The sequence below is a fragment of the Pan troglodytes genome, chromosome 7 (genome assembly GCF_028858775.2).
Source record: "Pan troglodytes isolate AG18354 chromosome 7, NHGRI_mPanTro3-v2.0_pri, whole genome shotgun sequence".
Lineage (NCBI taxonomy): Eukaryota > Metazoa > Chordata > Mammalia > Primates > Hominidae > Pan > Pan troglodytes.
In genome coordinates this window covers 18,133,884-18,155,993 of record NC_072405.2, presented here as the reverse complement: position 1 = coordinate 18,155,993, position 22,110 = coordinate 18,133,884, and the positions used below count along the sequence as shown (strand labels likewise).

At 40.4% G+C, this 22,110-nt stretch overlaps 1 protein-coding gene and 1 pseudogene across 7 annotated transcripts in view; one reads left to right on the top strand and one right to left on the bottom strand.

The window, feature by feature from the left end:
- LOC736669 (uncharacterized) overlaps positions 1-22,110 on the bottom strand; it is a 188,406-nt gene that overhangs the window by 163,241 nt on the left and 3,055 nt on the right. For all 7 annotated transcript variants that reach the window (XM_054656549.2, XM_054656548.2, XM_063816882.1 and 4 more), the window contains exons 2-3: positions 8,806-8,930; positions 8,652-8,713 (exon numbers count right to left, since the gene is read on the bottom strand). In XM_054656549.2, the coding sequence (XP_054512524.2) occupies positions 8,652-8,713; positions 8,806-8,930 (187 nt within the window). The remainder of the gene's footprint in view (positions 1-8,651; positions 8,714-8,805; positions 8,931-22,110) is intronic.
- Positions 16,073-17,272, top strand: LOC134810811 (ubiquitin carboxyl-terminal hydrolase 17-like protein 6; annotated as a pseudogene).

Below are 22,110 nucleotides of genomic sequence, written 5' to 3'. Positions count from 1 at the left end.
TTGTGTTTCCATGCTACATTCTGGGTATATCATTTAAGCATTTTTTTCTTTACTAATTATCCTGTTACCTATATCTAATATATCATTAATAACTTGCATTAATTGTTAATTTTTTTTAATTCAGACCTGCCTTTTTGTTTTGTTTTGTTTTTTTGGAGACAGAGTCTCACTCTGTTGCCCAGGCTGGAATGCAGTGGTGCAATCTTGGCTCACTGCAACCTCCACCTCCCGGGTTCAAGTGATTCTCCTGCCTCAGCCTCCTGAGTAGCTGGGACTACAGGTGCCCACCACCATGTTCAGCTAATTTTTATATATATAAACACTTTTTTTTTTTTAGTAGAGACAAGTTTTCACCATCTTGGGGGTGCTGTTCTTGAACTCCTGACCTCGTGATCCACCTGCCTCGGCCTCCCAAAGTGCTGCGATTACAGGCATGAGCCATCACGCCCAGCCAGACCTGCCCATTTTTTCTATCATCTATATTGTTTTACTATTGTTTTTACTTCTTTGTAAGAGTAGATTGTTTCTTTAAACAATCGATACACAGCTGCTTAATTATTTCTCCACATTGACAATTTCAATACATTTAGTTTTCAAGGATTTAAATGTGCTGTTCATTTCATTAAGTTTTATTCATGGTGTCTTGCTTACCTGATCATTCTTAATACTGAACTCGTTGCTCATCCTTAATCTGCCATCATTCTACGGTCTGAAATGAGAATGCTATTATCCAAACTTCCTATGTGAAACTGACTCAATGCTTTATCTCAATATAGAAGTTCCAGGATTAACGAACTGGAATTTCTGATGGCCCAAGAGTCAGTAGTACCACCATTAGCATTGCTGATAATAGCAGATCTTCCCAGAAGATCTGGGAAACCCTCACACCCCTCCATCAGCTAGCCAATACAAAGTGCCCAGTGCTCAAGCTCCAGTTCACAGACTATTTTTGTGTTTGAAAGAGGAGATATTTAAAGAACTTGCCTAACCGTTTTCAAGAATAGAAATGTTTCAGAGAGATCCTCTAAAATGTATTTGTTCGATAGCAGCAGTCATTTGAGAGCAGCTAACTTGCAGTCATGGCCAAAAGCCTAAATCTTTCTTTCATTCTAATCACACCTATTTTGTATCTTTCGGAGATATCTCAGATTCAGATGTATTCATACTGTTCTATGATTTGGGACACTGCTATAGATTCTTCAAAATGTTACAACATTCCAATGGTATTTTGGGAGGTATAGAAGGAGAGGGAAAACAATGGGCTCAAGTCTCCCCTGACTTCTCTTCTTACAACCTATTTCATTGTCCAAAACTTTTAGAACTATATTAATACAACATTGACAGTGGGTATTCTTCTTTTCCTTCTTATTTTAATAGGATTGAATGAAGTGTTTTGCTATGAAATTGCTATATGAGTTGTAATCAGACAAATTTTGACTTTGTAAAGGCAATATTCTTCTCATTATTTTAAAATGTTTACCAGGATTCACAGTATTATTTTCAATTCTCCCCGTTCAAAGGCATATTTAAATAACTTGATGAAAGGAGAATATTATATATGTTACTCTGCTATGGAAACAGAAAAAACACCACCAAATTGTATTCTAGATACTTTGTACACCAATTGCACCATCTTTTTTTATCTAAGACATTCGATTCTTCCACAGGTGGGAGCACATGAATTAGTATCATTTACTACTTGTAGTTTTCACTACAGACTTTCAGACTTATGGTACCTAAAGGAAATAGAATGCTTCTAGCTGGGTTTAAAAGCTACAAATAAACAGAGGAAATATACACTATTTTGAAAGTACCACTTGAGTGTTATGTATGTATTTCAATATTATGTTGCTAATTTTAATTGTTCAAGGTTAAGGAGCTTAAACCTCCTCCTCATGCATTCCTGAATCATCCATTACTCCCACACATACATTGTTTGATACAGCATAATCCTAAGTAAGTAAAGATGTGGCAAAATGAAAAAAAATAAAATAATGTTATACCATTCTCATCTAGGAATGGCATCAGTAGACAGATGTGAATAAAAGTAATGTGATTATAATTCTAAAAATCATATTTAATAAGATCCATTTATTATTAAATGAACATTAAATTATTTAATGTATAGTAAATCCTTAACACAATGAAAACTCTTAACGCACAGTGAGACCAAATTGAAGGTATTAACTGTTTTCTTCCTAATCCTTGCTTTAGTTGTTATTTCCACCAGACCGTCACTTTATTTTAAGGATATTGTAATAGCACAAAGCCATCAGCTTTACCATTAGAGAGATCTTCATTAAATTATCTTTGTTGTAATAAAGGTCATCTGGAGGAAATACTGGTCTGAATACAATAACAAATGTTAAGCTTTCTAGCATTTTCCACTTTTAGACACAAATTGAAAGAATCATTTATAATGTCAAAAACACTTTTTTCTAACTAATCTATTCTATGACTAAGACACTATTAGCAATAAAAGTAGATAGAGCAAATCTAAATGTGGAGAGAAAAAGTAATTTCTACTTATGTTTAAACAGATGAAAGCATGAATAGATTGAAAGCCTGAAATACTAGCTTGGGGGAATAATGTCACTTTCGGGGAGCAGGAGCAGGATATACCAGCCTTTAGCTCTACACACTCCCCCCAAGAGAAAAAATATATAGATAGTTATGTACAAACCAAAATAGCCCTGGGAGGGTTCAAGGGACCATTTAAGAAACTATGGCAGCACAGTGAAGCCAAAAAAAAAAAAAAAGAGAGAGAGAGAGAGAAAGAGAGAGTGAAAGAAAAAAAAATAGCCATATAGAGAAAACAGCTGCTGAAATCAGCATACCTGAGATGCGAGAAACATCTTTTTTGGCTAGAAACAAAAGCAGAAAGGGACTATCTGTATCAGCCACAAGGTGGAACCACCATGGCCCTCAGTAACCCACTCTGGCAGAAGACACTGACATTTTTTGCCACTGGAGTAAGCAACATCCCTTTCTGACAGAAAACCCAGAGAAAAAGATGAAGATGTACCATCTCCTCCACATCCCTTTTCCCCACCAAAAATGCACTGACTGTTGGGCCAAACCAGGATTGGAACTGCTACCTTTCTTAAACTGCATGTGTCTCTGACATATGAGCAGCAACCATTTCAAGAGCTCCCACATAAAAATGCTCATACTAAATTTATTCTGTTACTTAAGAGTGTTTATGGATTTGCATTCCATTTGTGGACTAACTATCTCACTGGATCTTGTTTCCTGCAGTAAGAGGTGGTTTGGGTCCTGCGGAAGGTCATTGTCTCAATTTGTCTGGTGTTTGCAGAAGAGATGTCTGCAAAGTAGTAGAAGATCAAATTGGTGCCCGCCGAAGAAGGATGAAGGGCTGTAGAGCGTGGTGGATTTTAATGCCAATTCCAACACCACTTATCATGTCAGATTATCAAGAACCCTTTAAACCTAAGTTGAAATGAAACTGAGACAGAATAAAAATACATCAAAAGTGCAGTTATTTGCATCTAAGAATATTAAAATATATATATTAAGTACTTCCATCTTGATAACCGTCTTGCATTTTCACGTATCAACATAAATGAATAAATCCTAATTTCAAATATACCCAAGTACTATTTCTTTGTGAGTCATTAACAGATCTTAACAAAACTTTTAAAAATGAGAAAATCATTACTTTTGTTTTCCAAGATGGTGGATTGAAGGCATTGTTAGTGTGCCTCTTGCACTTGGAAAGACAAAATGGTGTGTAGAGACTCACACTGTGAACTTTCTTTGAAGAAGCTACACAGGAATTTAACAGGAAAATTGAAATAAGCCACAGACCATTTGAAAGAAACAGCAGAATGCAGCTTACACCATAAGCTAGGCAGAAAATTGTAAGTTTCCAGGGTGTGACAGGAGGGTAAACTGACTCTAAGATATACACTTCCACTGGGAAACCTATCAATCCAGGCCGTGAGGGAAGGCCTTAACCCTACTCAGTGCTGGAGCTGATTTAGGGAAGAGTGGTGAGTATATGAGGAGTGGCATTGGGATGTGCTTTGAATCTCCAGCACATTCCCAGTTTCTGGTAGAATGGAGGGGAGCCATTTCTGATTCTACCTCAGACAGGACCTCCTAGAAGTCTGCCAGCTAACTCAGATGGTGGTCACAGGTTGAGACAACCTCCCAACTGAAATGTGTGATATAATCTTGACTGGGGACAAACTCCCCAGGCCAGAACTGAGAGGTGAGTGGGAAGTGTGCTGCAGCAGCAAGCACAGCAGCTGGGGGCCCCTGCTCTGCAGGTGGATCAGGAAGGGTGTGGCCTGAAGGTTGCAGTTGCTGTCTCCATAGGGGAGACTTATGGTATGGGCCAATTTTGAGTTCTGAGCTCAGACTTCTTGAAACTTAGCTAGCTACTCCCATTGGAACACTGTGGGTGTGAGACCTGCCTTGCCAAGTGTGTGGGAGCTGGATGGGGCTTACTACCAAGCTGCTACTCCCCATTCTTCACATGGACTCTCCTTGTACAGAGGCAGAGACAGCTTCACTTCTCTCTGGAGAATTACTCCAGTGGCCCAAGAACTGCCTTCCAATTCCCACTGGAGCCACTGCTTGTCCCACACATAGAGAGCCAGAGCATCACCTTACCTGACCTAGTTCCCACCTGGCTTTGCTCAACCACCTACCCTGGTAGATTAACACAAATAACAGAAGAAACTTTTAGAAGCTCTATGGCTCCACCTATTTCCTGAGACACCAGAGTGTCTCCCATGGGTAACATAAGGCAAGTCCAAATCTCACCACTACCATCACAGCTGGCAGTCTTTTGGAAGCACCACCTCCTGGCTGAAGGCCTACTGACAGTCCTTTACAGCATCTGCAGGTAGAATAACATAGCACCCAGGAAGGAGAAAAGTTGTGAGTGACCACAACTGTTACCATTGCTTGCATCATTCTGGCTAAGCAGGAGGCCCTGAGTCTGTCCATGTGATGAGTTCATTACTACTACACCTGGCATTTGAGAAATCCAATACACAACACACTAGGACTATTTATAACCGAGGAATCTTTCAGAGTCTACATCACTCCCCTGCCATCCCCATCTGATCAGCTGCTGATACACACTGCTGTGAGACTTGAGGACAGATTATATCACTGGATCCATTGCGGACATTCTTGAGCACCAGCCTGGTGTGCGGCAGCCCCACTGGGTAGCTAGACCCAGAGAAGCAGCAGCAGCATATGCAGTAATCTGAATTTCAGGGCCTCCTACTCTGAGGAAAGAGGAAGCGCACCACATCAAGGGAGCACCCTGGGGACAAAATAATCTAGATGGCCTTGAGTCCCAGAACATTCCACTTGTGGGAAGTCGTCTGGTGGTTTGTTTGTTTTTGTTTTTTTTCCAGCAGAGGAACATGTGCATGCTAGGCTCAGCGAGGAAAGTCTGTAGCTATATCTCAACAATCAGGCAGCCTTGATGCTCAAGAAGAGTCTTGGAGAATGGAGACTTATTTTCCATCTCATACACTACTGCAGACACAATAGTACTGTACTCAGAGCCAGTGTACTGAGGTGAGTGGCCATAAAACCTACTGAGACACCAGCCAGGACAGCTAAAGGAGTACTTGCATTACCACTCCCCCAACCCCAGGCAGCACAGCTTGCAGCTCCGAAAAAGACCGCCTCCTTCTGCTAGAGGAGATTAGAGGAAAGAGTAAAAAGGACTTTGTCTTGCATCTTGGATATCAGTTGAGCCACAGTAGGATAAGGCCCTGGTCAGGGTCATGAGGTCCCCATTGTGGATGTAACTAACTTTGTTTTTTTTTTTTTTAATTTTATAGGCTGATAGGCAGAAGGGACTTATCTCAAATAAGACTTTGGACTTGGAGTTTTGAGTTATGCTGGAATCAGTTAAGACTTTGGGGGACTGTTGGGAAAGCATGATTGGTTTTGCAATATATATAAAAGACATGAGATTTGGGAGGTGCCAGGAGCAGAATAATATGGTTCGGCTCTGTGTCCCCACCCAAACCTCATCTCAAATTATTATCCCCACACATCGACAGAGGGACCTGTGATCGCCATGTGTCGAAGAAGTTTACTTCATGCTATCCTCATGATAGTGAGTGAATTCTTAGGAGATCTGATGGTTTTAAAAGTTGGAGGTTTTTTTTTCTGCGCACTCACTTCTCTTTTTTGCCACCTTGTGAAAAAAGGTGCTTGCTTCTGTCTTGCCTTCCACCATGACTGTAAGTTTCCTGAGGCCTCCCCAGCGATGCAGAACTGTGAATTAATTAAACACCTTCCCTTTGTAAATTACCCAGTGTGGGGTAGTGTCTTTACGACAGTGTAAAAATAGACTAATACAGGTTCCCTGAAATATTCTGAGTCCCTTTGGAGGCAAGAATCTCTTTATACCAGCATGGTATACTGATGAAGTACATCCTGATCTCACGGGCTGAGAAAGAATTTATACATACCCTTTATGTGTCAACAACTCTATGTGCAGGCTTTTGATCCCCAGAATGGGCTTTCTTGCCACATCTAGTCTATCAAATATTTTTCTAAGCCAACTCAATGTCTTTCATCCACACTGGGATAGGTCCTAAATTGCTGTCTGTTGCCCACCTGAGATAATGAGAAGTTGTTAAATTAGGTGTGTGTGACCCAGATACGTCTATCTGGAGTGGCAGGAGAGGGTCTATCTGTTCACAAGAGTCTCTGCAACATTTTCCAAGTCAGTTCAGAAGCTTATTGATTCACCTTTGCAGGCAATGTACCCATGAGAAAGGTCTCCAAAAATTTCTGACCTTCTGGAAATTTTAAAGTCTCTGCAGGTGTCCAGAGGTGACTGTAGCTGTACAGAAAGTCACTGCCTGGATAACTGGCCTGTTAAAGCAAAAGCAAAATATGCTAAGCCCACTAAGGATACCCAGAAGCCATGGTGTTCAGTTAATTTTTGTCTTTCTTGCAGGTGGAAGAATACTGAGGATTATGCCCTCCTATAGCCAATGAAGGTTACTCCAGTGCCTAGATGTACCAGTCAAGAGAGGCCATGGGAGAGCAGATGGCAGAAGGGCAGCCAGGTCCTTTCGCTGGGGTTTACTGCTTGTCATGAGCTCTGCTGCTGGGCAGCATGTGTGATTTCTGACTCCTGCCATGTCCTCAAGAAGCCTTGCCCCATCAGCCAGCTGTCCTACCTCCTGAAAGCTGGTGCATGTTTGTTAGCATGGAGATCCAGAGCAAGAGTCACTTTAGTATTTATCCATAGAGTCCCCATGTGTGCACATGCCTACCTGCAGGTTGTTTTTCCTGTTTTTCTGAATGTTAATCTTTGCCTTCTGGAACTCAATATTACCCCATTTGGCCAAATATGGGATAATTGTCAGGGGAAACTGCTCTTTAGGTCCCAAGTCCACAGGGTTAGTAGTACTATCAATATTAAAATTATTAATTATGGATATTAGTATCATAATAATCATCATCATTCCTGTTAATACTCATCAATATGTTTATTATTACTATCATTAAGATGGTTTATTAATGTTATTATTCAGTAATAAATGTTTAGTTTCTCCATTCACTCAGTCGAACTGGAGACTGACTCCAGATATGACTATGGATATGACTGCATATGACTATGAGGGTTACCCTGCAGATATAGACATGAACAGCTGTCCCAGAGACAGCTCTTGCAGCCACCAATTGCTCTTTCATAGGATGAGTTCCTTACAGGAGAGAAGGGCTGATCTCCATGATGTGGTTTCCTCAGGGTCTCATTAAGGGCTGGTGATACAAGAGCACTGCCTACCCCTCTTCCTCACGTGGGAGTGGTACATTCTCTGTTGTCATGGCTGAGATGGCTCCATCTTGAACATATAAATTCCAGGTTGTAGAAGCAAAAAAGCAAAAGATGCATTGGATCTGCATAGGGAACTGCAAGCCATCCTGCAACCTCAGGACACAGTCAGAAACAACCACGTGGACCACATCACCCAAGCTCAGCTGCATGGCTCTCCATTGGGCTAGGACGAGGACCTCTTCCACCAGGCTCAACTGGAGTCCTATCCCTGGTCCCAGGACCACAAGGAGCATCTCTTTTTTTGGAATCACACTGCTCCATTCGAAGGACAGCCTTCAGTTCTCTGTCTTCAAAAGAGGCTGCAAATGGTGCAGATTGGGAGGGAGCCGCCAGCAGCATCACCCTCTAGAACTTTAAAATAAAAATGTCTCCCAGAGTGCGATATTATGCTGACCCTACCTAAAAGCACATTCCCTAGATGTTGCTTGTTGCCTGGAGTTTGAACAGCATTGTCCGAACTTTGCCCTTGAAAAAGGAAACTTACCTGGGGTAGTTGCAGGTGTAGGCCTAAATCCAGGTGTGAAGATCCTTGAACTGGGGGTGTTTCTGTACCTGTAGAGATTGCAGACTGGGAAAGGTATGGCTCTGTTCCTGCCAGACTCTCTAGAGGTTAAGAATGTGATCTGCAGAAAGATGTGAACTAGCACAGGCAACTGTAGAACATCTGCCCCCAAGAATCATAAATGCCTTTTCACTCATCCTGCAGAATGCACTCTCTACTTTAATGATAGTGTGGGATGTGACTTTAATTTCTAGGCATGGGGATTGATCTTAAGAAAAAGCAGGGAAGGTGCCTTACCTGTCCTGGGACTCTGCTCCACTTGCCAACATTTGAATGGATTCATTTGTGTGGTAGTCAAGCTACAGGAAATAAAGGGACCAGTCAGTCTTCCACACAATGACACAGAGGCCAATTATCACAAGTCCAAATCTCCATTTGTCATCCAGCTCACATTGCCGCTGTGGCACAAGGTCACATGCACTCGTGTCCAACTCCAAATAGTAGCTTCACATAGTATGTCAGCACTCTCCCATCCATCACCTCTTTTAGAAGGTCTTCCTCTGGATTGGAAATGGCCTGTGAGAAAAGATAATGACCACAGGAAGCAGTTGTTTTTTTAGGATCTGATCCACATGAGAAGGTAGGACATCTAATTTGGTCTGAGGACTTTAGCTATGCTAATATTTCAGGTAACTGACCCCTGTGTCTATAGATTTACAATGGGAATGGAGTGAGAGATGATGAAAACTGTTTCCTTTCCTAGTGAGTATGAGGCAGAACCCTTACATCATGCTCTAAGTTGTCTGTTCTCCATACAGAACCATCTCCCATTTAGAGAGAAGACATGGATTGTCAGTGGGAGCAAGCCTGAGACATGCCCGCTGGCAGCTCCCAGAAACCCCTGAAACCTGGCCACATCATGAAGTTTCCACTGTGGGTCTCATGCCTCTCTTGGTATCTTGAATTCAGAACATTTAATGTCATGGCAGGCCAGGGAACCTCCTCTGCTCTAGTTTGGCTCTCTATCGCATATTCACACACACAAACACACACACACACAAAGTCACACACACTCACACATCAACCTACTGGCAAACCAAGGTAGACACATACACACACACATACCTGCTCAATCCAGGCCAATATCCCTGACAACAACAATGCAAAAATTCCTAATAAAATACTAGCAAACAGAATCCAGCAGCACATCAAAAAGCTTATCCACCACAATCAAGTCGGCTGCATCTTTGGGATGAAAGGCTGGTTCAACATACACAAATGAATAAATGTAATTGATCACATAAACAGAACCAAAGACAAAAACCAGACAATTATTTCAATAGATGCAAAAATGCCTTTGATAAAATTCAGCATCCCTTCATGTTAAAAACTCTCAGTAAACTAGGTACTGATGGAACATATTGCAAAATAATAAGAGCTATTTATAACAAACCCACAGCCCACATCATTTTGAATAGGCGAAAGCTGGAAGCACTCCCTTTGAAAACTGGTACAAGACAAGGATGCCCTCTGTAACCACTTCTTTTCAACATAGTATTGGAAGTTCTCACCAGGGCTATCAGGCAAGAGAAAGAAATAAAGGGTATTCAAATAGGAAGAGAGAAAGCGAAGTTGTCTCTGTTTGCAGATGACATGACTTTATATATAGAAAACCCCATCATCTCAATTCAAAAACTTCTTGAACTGATAAGCAACTTCACCAAGGTCTCAAGATATTAAATCATTGTGCAAAAATCACAAGCATTCCTTTACATCAACAATAGTCAAGCAGAGAGCCAAATCAAGAATGAACTCCCATTCACAATTGCTACAAAGAGAATAAAATACCTAGGGATACAGCTAGGAGTACAAGGGATGTGAAGGACCTCTTCAAGGACGTATGTAAACCACTGCTCAAGGAAATAAGAGAGGACACAAACGAATGGAAAAACATTCCATCCTCATGAATAGGAAGAATCAATATTGTAAAAATGGCCATACTGCCCAAACTAATTTATAGATTCAATGCTATACCCATCAAGCTACCATTGACATTTTTCACAGAATTAGAAAGAACTACTTTAAATTTCATATGAAATCAAAGAATACCCCGTATAGCCAAGACAATTGTAAGCAAAAATAACAAAGCTGGAGGCATTACGCTACCAAACTTCAAACCATACTAGAAGGCTACAGTAACCAAAACAGCATGCTACTGCTGCCAAAACAGACATATAGACCAATGGAGCAGAACAAAGACCTCAGAAATAACACCACACATCTACGACCATCTGATCTTTGACAAACCTGACAAAAACAGGCAAGGGAGAAAGGATCTCCTATTCAGTAAATGCTGCTGGGAAAACTGGCTTGCCATAGGCAGAAAACCAAAACTGGACCCCTTCCTTACACCTTATACAAAAATTAACTCAAGACGGATTAAAGACTTAAATGTGAAATCCAAAACCATAAAAACCCTAGAAGAAAACTTAAGCAATACCATTCAGGACATAGGCATGGGCAAAGACTTCATGACAAAAATGCCAAAAGCAATTGCAACAAAAGCCAAAATTGACAAATTGGATCTAATTAAACTAAAGACCTTCTGCACAGCAAATAAACTATCATCAGCATGAAAAAGCAACCTACAGAATGGGAGAAAATTGTTGCAATCTGCCCATCTGACAAAGGTCTAATAACCAAAGTTGACAAGGAACTTAAACATATTTACAAGCAAAAAAACAAACAACCCCATCAAAAGTGAGCAAAAGATATGAACAGAAACTTATCAAAAGAAGACATTTATGCAACCAACAAATATATTTTTAAAAAGCTCAACAACACTGATCATCAGAGAAATGAAAATCAAAATTACAGTGAGATACCATCTCACACCCATCAGAATGGTGATTATTAACAAATTAAGAAACAATAGATGCTGGTGAGGCTGAGAAGAAAGAGGAACGCTTTTACACTGTTGGTGAAACTGTAAATTAGTTCAACCATTTTGGAAGACAGTAGGTCGATTCCTCAAGGATCTAGAACCAGAAATACCATTTGACCCAGCAATCCCATTACTGGCTATGTACCCAAAGGAATATAAATCATTCCACTATAAAGACACAAGCACACGTATGTTTATTGCAGCACTACATACAATAGGAAAGACATGAAACCAACCCAAATGCCCTTCAGTGCTAGATTGGATAAAGAAAATGTGGTACATATACACCAAAAAATACTATGCAGTCATAAAAAGGAATGAGATTATGTCTTTTGCAGGCACATGGACGAAGCTGGAAGCCATCATACTGAGCAAACTAACACAGGAACAACAACAACAAAAAAAACAAATACCGCATGTTCTCACTAATAAGTGAAAGTTGAACATTGAGGAAACAAGGACACAGTGAGAGGAACAACACACAACACGGCCCGTTGAGGGCTGGGGGTGAGGGAAAGAAACTTACAGTATAAGTCAATAGGTGCAACGAACCACCATAGCAAAGGATACCTATATAACAAACCTGCTCATTCTGCATATGTATCCTGTAATTTTTAAATTTAAAAAGAGGAAATAGATACATATATACATGGATACATACATACATACACAAGTACATACTTTTGAAAAACGTCTATACAGCTCAGATCTTCATTCCTGGTAAGCCAAGGAACCTGGAGAAACACCAGAATTCTGTCCCTCTGAGAATGCTGGACAGGTTTACCTTCATCAGCATAAAATTTTGGAACAAATGTGGTAACTGCAGGTTCTCCCCACAATGAGTAACTGAAAATTGAGGCAGTATTTCAGATCCTAAAAAAATTAATGAAGTAATTCGCCACACATTTGGGTTGTTTTTGCCTTTTCCTACTATGAAGAGTGCTAGTAGGAAGAATGGTGTACAAGTATCTGTTTGATTCCCTGCTTTTAGAATCCTTTGCTTGTTTGTGTGTTTGTCTGTTCTTTCTTGAGACAGGATGTCACTCCAGTCAGCCAGGCTTTTCCAGTGTGTAATTTTTGTTGTTTCCTTTTGTCAAGTTTTAGAAGTTGTTATTTTATTTCTATTGAATTTTAAGGCATTTTTAGATATGTATTAAAACATTATCACACATGCCGTGTGTTACATTGCAATTATTTTCATCGTCCCTTTAAGAAACAAAAGTTTTTACCTTAGATATCTTCCAATTTGTGAAGCTTTTCGGATTTTGACTTTTTAAAAAATTCTGTCATATACAAGAAACCCTTGGATTAAAAATGCCATGAATATTTCTCTTTTCTTGCAGTCATAACTTCGGTGGATGTCATCAATTAGTCTCTGGGTTATAGCATGTTTTCTTGAAAGTGTTTCACAATCTATTTTGGGCATTGAGAATTTCAACAAACTTAAGTGAATGTTTCTACATTCACTATTGGGGGGAATAGTCCCATTTGATGCTTTATTATTTGCATATCTTGCTTCCACAAGACCATTTCATGCAAAGACTTGTCTTCTCCCCAATGCCAGATCATTACAACATGATATGGAATCAACTGGCCAAAAATGGGAAGGTTATCTCTGGAATGTCTATTTGACTCCATTGATCTCTCCATCTTAATTAAGACAAAGTATATGCTGTATTAATTACATAACATTGCTGCAGATTCTCAAGTCAGAAAGTGTAGTTATAACTTCTTGTCATTTAGTCGGTGAAAGAATGATTTATCTCACAGATGCACATGCTTGGAAGTACTTCTCAATGCATACACACACATCCAGAAACAAACACACAAATACACACATACACACAAACTGTTTAATATGTACACAATTGTTAGCTAGCATTGTTTCACATGAAATAAGGCAAATATTTAGCCCCTATCCTAACCCGGTTCCACTCCTATCATATTTGACCATAATACTGACAAGTAAATCTGCTTCAAATCTTCCATAATCACAATGTAAGCTGTGTCCATTAAATTCTCTGAGGAATGCAAGAGGATACAACCTAAGACAAAAAAATTAATTGAATCCTGATATTTCATTAGTAAATAGGGTAATTGAGGGATAAATGTAATGGTTTCTGTGGGTGGACAGTAGTTAAATAAGGGCTGATGCAGCAAGATACTTAATTATTTAAAGGTGTTTGAAAGAAATTGAAACACAAGAGTGGGTGTATTCAACTAAAATAAAATCAGAAAGCCCCGAAATAAATCTCATTTTGGGGGTAAAAAAATGGCATTAGAGGAGATTCTTGGTCAATCATCCAGCTGTGAAAGTTGCATCTTGGAAGCAGGATCCCTGTAATGCAACGACACTTGTTTATCAGTGGTGGTCTTTCAGTGGAAAAGATTTTGAAGAATGGCTCCTTCCTTTTGTGTATTTGACGATTAGATTTCATGCCAAATCTTGGGTTTTAAACTCTATTTAAACGTTAACAGAATTAAATAAAATGGTGAAAAACCAAGAGATTCTTTGATTTGGAATCATCACATATGCATTTCTTGTTAGGTACAGTTATCAAAGATGACCTACTGGAGAGACGCAATTTTGGAGAACGGCCCTTACTTTTGTATATTTGTTGATTAGATTTCATAGTCCATTTCTCATTAGGTACAGAGATCAAAGTTGACCTACACAAGAGTAGAGAGGTCCAGGACAGAACTCAGGGCTCCATAGAACCACAGAATCTTGGGTGCAACTTTGCTCAAGAACAAAAATGTGCTTATTCAGAGTGTTTCTGTGTGACATGTGTGTGAACTACAGTGCAATGAGCACGACACGCAGGCAGGATATCAATTCGGCTCACCTCAAAAGCAGTTATGAGCATTAAAGGACACCAATGCCCAGGTCCCGGTTAAAGAGATGAGACTCTCCCACACCAGGTGTGAAGCCACTACATCTGGATTGCTCATGCTTCTGGGATCATTCTCCTGAAAATGGTGGCTCCTTTCTCCCTGTGGAGCATCTTTCTAAGCAGTGCCCTTTCTTCCCCCAGGACACTTTACATCAGGCACAGGAAGCCTTCTGATGGAGCACACCTGGCCCATGAAAAGACAAGGGAAAGAAACGGGGCCAAAGGACACAGTCCTCTCATTCCAGCATCCTCCTTAAAATTATCCTAATTTCATGGGCCCTGAAGCCAGGGCTGTTTCTTTACACCTCGAGGCCTTGGCGCCGGGCCTCAATTCTGCCCTGTTCCTTACAGTCTAAGACACGTTGGGAAAATCCCTACAGCCAGGATCTTCATTCCTGGTAAGCCAGAGAGCCTGAAGACACACCCAAATTCTGTCCCTCTTACTTCAGGGAACATGTCCACTTTCATCAGCATTACAATTTTTGCACAAAATGTGCCAACTGCAATTCCAGCATACAATGCATAACTGGAAATGGAGGGAACATCTCAGATCATGAACAATCGATTCGAGAATCCAGGAGATACACGGCTTATTATTGCCTTTTCCCACTGAAACAAGGGCCAGTATTAACAATGCTGTGCTGTCCTCTGTTTCACTCCCTGCTTTTAAAAGTCTCCGATGTTTCTTCTTGAGACAGGGCCTCACTTCCGTGTCCCGGGCTTTTCTAAGGTATAATTTTCGTTGTTTCCTTTTGTCAAAATTAGAACTTTTTATTTCATCTCTATGAAACGTTGATCCATTATCACATACGTATGGAAATAGTATCACCCATGCTGTGAGATACGTTGTTTTTATTTTCGTCAGTTCTTTAATAAACAAAAGGTTATAGTTGGGATACCTTATGATTTCTCAAGTTTTTTGTTTCATGTTTTCTTAAACTGCCGTCGCACGTCCGAAAACACTCCCTATACAATGTCATGACCATCTCTCTTTTCTGGCACACATAAATTTGCGGAATGTCATCAATTAGTCTATCGGTGATTGCATGATTTCCCCAAAGACTTTCACACTTTACATTGTGCGCTGAGTATCTCTTCAGATTTCAGTGCATGTTTCTACCACTTGGTGCTTTATTACTTGGCAATCTAGCTTCCACAAGAGCATTTCATGCAAAGACTTCTCCTGTTCTCCACTAGCAGGTAATTTCTCTCGGATATAGAGTCAATAGGCTGAACGTGGAAAGGTTATCGCTGGAAGGTCTGTTTGATTCCACGGATCTCTCCTTCCTTATTAAGGAAAAAGATACACTGTGCTAATTACTATACTTCATTGACTATTCTCAGGTCAGAAAGCGCACTTCAGACTTCTTGTCCTTCCGTCGCTGAGAGGATGATAGTAGCTGCCAAAAGTACATACTTGGAAGTACATCCCAGCACAAACACACACACACACACGTACACAAACACACATACTCACACGGTTTCATAGGTAAAGATTTCTTCCCTGACATTGTTTTACCTAAAATAAGGCATCTATGCGCCCACTGTCCCACCCGGTTATACTCATATATGTGCCTATCATCCTGAGGAGTAATTTGAAGCAGGTGTTCTAGAAATCATGATGTGGGCTGTGTCTGTTGAATTCCCAGCGATGCAAGGGGACACACCCTGTGACTCATTCCTTAATTGAGTGCTGATATATGATTGGTTTATCGTGCACCTGATGTGTGGGTGGGGTGTTCGCGGTTGGTGGGGGTGAGTTATGGAAGGGCTGATGCGGCCAGAGAGCTCGTCATTTGAAGACTCTCTCGGAAGAGACAGCGTCTTTCTGCAACCTGCGGTCCCAGCAGAAAAACCTTGTGATCCTTGTTTCAGGCAACATGGAGGACGACTCACTCTACTTGGGAGGTGAGTGGCAGTTCAACCACTTTTTGAAACTCACATCTTCTCGGCCAGATGCAGCTGTTGCCGAAATCCAGCGGATTTCTCTCCCTGAGAAGTCACCACTCTCATCTGAGACCCGTGTCGACCTCTGTGATGATTTGGCTCCTGTGGCAAGACAGCTTGCTCCCAGGGAGAAGCTTCCTCTGAGTAGCAGGAGACCTTCTGCGGTGGGGGCTGGGCTCCAGAATATGGGAAATACCTGCTACTTGAATGCTTCCCTGCAGTGCCTGACATACACACTGCCCCTTGCCAACTACATGCTGTCCTGGGAGCACTCTCAAACGTGTCATCCTCCCAAGTGCTGCATGCTCTGTACTATGTAAGCTCACATCACAGGGGCACCTCCACCATCCTGGTCATGTCATCCAGCCCTCACAGGCATTGGCTGGTGGCTTCCATAGAGACAAACAGGAAGATGCCCATGAATTTTTCATGTTCACTGTGGATGCCATGAAAAAGGCATGCCTTCCCGGCCACAAGCAGGTAGATCATCACTCTAAGGACACCACCCTCATCCACCAAATATTTGGAGGCTACTGGAGATCTCAAATCAAATGTCTCTACTTCCACGGCATTTCAGACACCTTTGACCCTTACCTGGACATCGCGCTGGATATCCAGGCAGATCAGAGTGTCAAGCAAGCTTTGGAACAGTTGGTGAAGCCCGAAGAACTCAATGGAGAGAATGCCTATCTTTGTGGTCTTTGTCTCCAGAGGGCGCCGGCCTCCAAGACGTTAACTTTACACACTTCTGCCAAGGTCATCATCCTTGTCTTGAAGAGATTCTCCGATGTCACAGACAACAAACTTGCCAAGAATGTGCAATATCCTGAATGCCTTGACATGCAGCCATACATGTCTCAGCAGAACACAGGACCTCTTGTCTATGTCCTGTATGCTGTGCTTGTCCTCACCGGGTGGAGTTGTCACAACGGACATTACTTCTCTTATGTCAAATTCAAGAATGCCAGTGGTATAAAATGGATGATACCGAGGTCACTGCCTCTGGTATCACTTCTCCCCTGAGTCAACAGGCCTATGTCCTCTTTTACATCCAGAAGAATGAAATTGGAAGACCCAGTTACAGTGTGTCCATAGGCAGGGAACCAAGAGCTCTTTGTGTTGAAGACAAGTGAATTGTGTGTGAAATAAAATGTCATGAATAAATCTTGCAGCAGAGTATTTATTTGTCTCACTTTTTAATCAGTGAATGAGCTTTAACGAATATCAATGCCTAGTGCCTACACTCCAGAGATAAGAACTTCCAGTCTCTCATGTGTAACCATGGCACCTGGATTGCTCATGATTCTGAAGAGAATTCTCCTGTCCCCCAATGTTTCAGAATCACTTCAGGTGGTGGAAACAGATAACTCATCAGTCCCTTTCTCTCTCTTTTCTCTTCACTCGAGAAAACTCTCACTGAGTTCAAGGAAAATCCTGTGGTTTACTAGGGAGGAAGAGTTTTTTCAGGAGTGAAAATGGTGGCTCCTTCCTCCCTGTCAAGTCTCTTCCTCAGGATTTCCTCTTTGTCTCTTCAGGACTCTGCTCATCAGGCCTGAGATGCCCCCTGGTTGCGCATACCTGGCCTATGAAGGAGTATGGGGAAGGAATGGTTCCAAAGACCATACTATGCTCACTCCGCCATCACCTCTGACACTATGCTGACTTCATGAGCGCTGGGTCAGAAGCTGTTTTCTTTACACCTCTAGGCCTTGCCTCGTGGCCTAAAAATGTCCCCATTTCTTATATCTCATAAATTTTGACAAAACCCTCATGGCCTAAATCTTCATTTCTCATAAGCCAAAGGGAGATACACCAGAATTCTCTCCCTCTGAGACTGCAGGACATCTCAGCTTCCATCAACATGAAATTTTGCACCAAATATAGTTACTGCAGTTCCACCTCACAATGAGTAACTGGAAGTTCAGACAACATCTCAGACTCTATACAGTTTCTGGCCAAGCTCATTTGGTTTGACAATGCTTTTACTCTATAAATCAGCTGTGAGAACACTTAGGATTCATATTATTTAGTCTTTTAATCAGTCTGTTATTATTTTCAATGTATTTACTAGACTTTAGTTTAATATTTCTGATAAACTTTGATGCAAAAATTCTCGATATAAGAGTGGCAAACCATATCCAGCAACATATCAAAAAGCTTATCCACCAAGATCAAGTCAGCTTCTTCCCTTTGGTGCAAGGCTGGTTCAACATACCCAAATCAATAAAAGTAATTCACCTTGTAAACAGAACTAAAGACAAAAACCCCATGATTATTTCAGTAAACTCAGAAAGGATCTTTGATAAAATTCAACATTCCTTTATGTTAAAAACCTCATGAAACTAGGTATTGATGGAACATATCTCAAAATAATAAGAGCCATTTTTGACAAACCCACAGCCAATATCATATTGAATAGGCAAAAGCTGGAAGCAATCCGTTTGAAATTCCGCACAAGGCAAGGATGCCCTCTCTCACCACTCCTATTCAATATAGTACTGGAAGTTCTGGCCAAGGCAATCAGGCAAGAGAAAAAAATAAAGCATATTCAAATAGTAAAAGAGGAAGTTGAACTGTCTTTGTTTGCAGATGACATGATCCTATATCTATAAAATCCCATCATCTCAGCCCAAAGATTATTAAACTTATAAGCAACTTCAGTAAAGTCTAAAGATACAAAATCAATATGCAAAAATCACAAGCAATCTTATACACCAACAATAGACAAGAAGAGAGCCAAATCACAAATGAGTTCCCATTTACAATTGCTGCAAAGTGTATAAAATACCTAGGAATACAGCTAACAAGGCAAGTGAAGGACCTCTTCAAGGAGAACTACAAACCACTACTCAAGGAAATAATAGAGGATACAAACAAATGGAAAAACATTCCATGCTCATGGGTAAGAAGAATCAATATCATGAAAATGCCATTCTTCCCAAAGTATTTCATAGATTCAATGCTAGTCCCATAAACTACCATGGACATTCTTTACAAAATTAGAAAAAACTACTTCAAAATTCATATGGAATGAAAAAAGAGCGCATATACCCAGGACAATCCTAAGCTAAAATAACAAAGTTAGAGGCATCATGCTACCTGACTTCAAACTATATTACAAGGCTACAGTAACCCAACAGCATGGTAGTGGTACAAAACAGACACATAGACCAATGGAATGGAATAGATATATCATAAATAAGATTGCACATCTACAACCATTTTATTTTTGATGAAAACAAGCAATGGGGGAAGGATTCCCTATTTAATAATAAATGGTGCTTCAAAAACTGGCTAGACATATGCAGAAAACTAAAACTGTACCCCTTCCTTATACCTTATACAAAAATGAACTGAAAATGGATTAAAGACTTAAATGTAAAACCCAAAACTGTAAAAAATCCAACCCCATATAAAAGTGGGCAAAAGCTGGGTACAGTGGCTCATGCCTGTAATCCCAGCAGTTTGGGAGGGTGAAGTGGGCAGATAACTTGAGGCCAGGAGTTCAAGATCAGCCTGGCCAAGCTGGTGAAACCACGTCTCTACTGAAAATACAATAAATTAGCCGGATGTAGTTGTGCGGGCCTGTAATCCCAACTACTCTGGAGCCTGAGAGAGAAGAATCGCCTGAATCTAGGAGGCAGAGGTTGCAGTGACCCGAGATTGTGCCACTGAACTCCACCCTGAGTGACAGAGCAAGACTCTGTCTTAAAAAATTAAAAATTAAAAATTTCAAAAGTGGGCAAAGGACATGAACAGACACTTCTCAAAAGAACACATTTATGCAGCCAACAAACATGAAAAAAAAGCCCAACATTATTGATCATTAGAGAAATACAAATGAAAACCGCAGTGAGATACCATCTCATGCCAGTAGAATGGTGATTATTAAAAAGTCAAAAAACAACAGATGCTGGTGAGACTGTGGGGAAATAGGAACACTTTTACACTGTTTTTGCGAATGTAAGTTAGTTCAACCACTGTGGAAGACTGTGGTGATTTTTCAAAGACCTAGAATCAGAAATACCATTTGACCCAGCAATCCCATTACTGGGTATATACCCAAAGGAATATAAATTCTTGTATTATAAAGATACATGCATGCGTATGTTCATTGCAGCACCATTCACAATAGCAAAGACATAGAATCAACCCAAATGCCCATCAATGATAGACTGGATACAGAAACTGTGATACATATACACCATGGAATACTATGCAGCCATAAAAAGGAAAGAGATCATGTCCTTTGCAGGGACATGGATGAAGCTGGAAGTCATTATTCTCAGCAAACTAATGCAGGAACGGAAAACCAAATATACATGTTCTCACTTATAAGTGGGAGATGAACAATGAGAGAACATAAACACAGGGAGGGGACAACACACACTGGAGCCTGTCTGGGGGTGAGTGGGGAGGGAGTGCATCAGGATAAATAGCTAATGCATGTGGGCTGAATACCTAGGTGATGGGTTGATAGGTACAGCAAACCACCATGGCACACATTTACCTATGTAACAAACCTGCACATCCTGCACATGTATCCCAGAACTTAAAATGAAATAAAATAAAGTTTTAAAAAACTTTATTTTTTCTAACCTTCCAAAATGCAGGGATTACAGGCGTCAGCCACCATGCCTGGCCCAGTTTTAACATATCTGAACAAGATTTAAGACATCAGTTTGAAAAGAGCCCCTCTATGGCAGCAACATGAATTCTGTCAAACCTGAAGCAAGAACAAACATCAAATTTACGGTGAAGCTGGGGTACAAAAAATGGTGAAATAAATTATTCCTTATGAAAAGTCTATGGGAAAAATGACCTGAAGAATCAATCATTTGCAAATGGATACCTTATTGTAAGAAGAGATAATACAATGTTGAAGATGAAGTCAACAGAGAAAGGACATCCATACTAATTTTTGAGAAAAAAAAATCGTTTGTATGCCCTAATTGAGGGGGATTGATGATTAACAAGAGATATTATAGCCAACACCACAGAGATCTCAATTAGTTCAGCTTACACAATACTGACTGTAACGTGAAAGTTGAGAAACTTTACATTTGATGAGTCCCAAATACCCTTGTGCCTAGATCAGCAGTGGACAAAAGCAGAGCTATTAGTTACTGTTTTGAGCAAGTGGAATCAAGATCCTGAAGCATTATTTTGAAGAATTTTAACAGGGAGTGAAACTGGCTTTATCAATAAGATCCTGAAGACAAAGCACAATTCAAGCAATGGCTACCAAGAGGTAGAAGTGGTCCAGTCAAAGCAAAAGCAAACTTCTCAAAAGCAAAAGCCATGGAGGTTTTGGGGATGCTCAAGTCATTTTGCTTGTTGACTTTCTGTAAGATCAAAGCACTATAACATCTGCTTACTAGGAGAGTTCCTAGAGAAAACTAGCAAACACTTTTGCAGAAAAGCGCCCTGTAAAGCTTCACTAGGGAGTCCCTCTGCACCACAGCAACACTTCTTTTCCTTCCTCTCATCAAACATGGGTAATTTTGTAAGAGTTTTCATGGGAAATTATTAGGCACCAACATTACAGTCCTGATTTGGTTTCTTCTGACTATTTTTTCCATAATCTTAAAATAACTGTAAAGGGCACCCATTTTTCTTTAGGTAATAATAGAAGACTGCATTGACACGGTTAAATTCCCATCACCCTCAGTTCTTTAGCAATGGACTGAATGGCTGGGATCATCCCTTAATGGAGTGTCTTGATCTCAGTAGAGCTTATATTGAGAAATAAAGTTTATATTTATATTTTTATTGTTAATTCCATTTTTCACTGACATTTAAATCCCTTCACAATTCACATTTTTCTCAAAGGTATTTAAATTTAGAAATCATATCAAGTGTGAAATAAAGAAAATTATATAGACAGAGGGAGAACAGAATCTATAAATATGCAAGTTTGTGTACATACATCCATATACATACATATGTGTGTGCATGCAGTAATTTTATT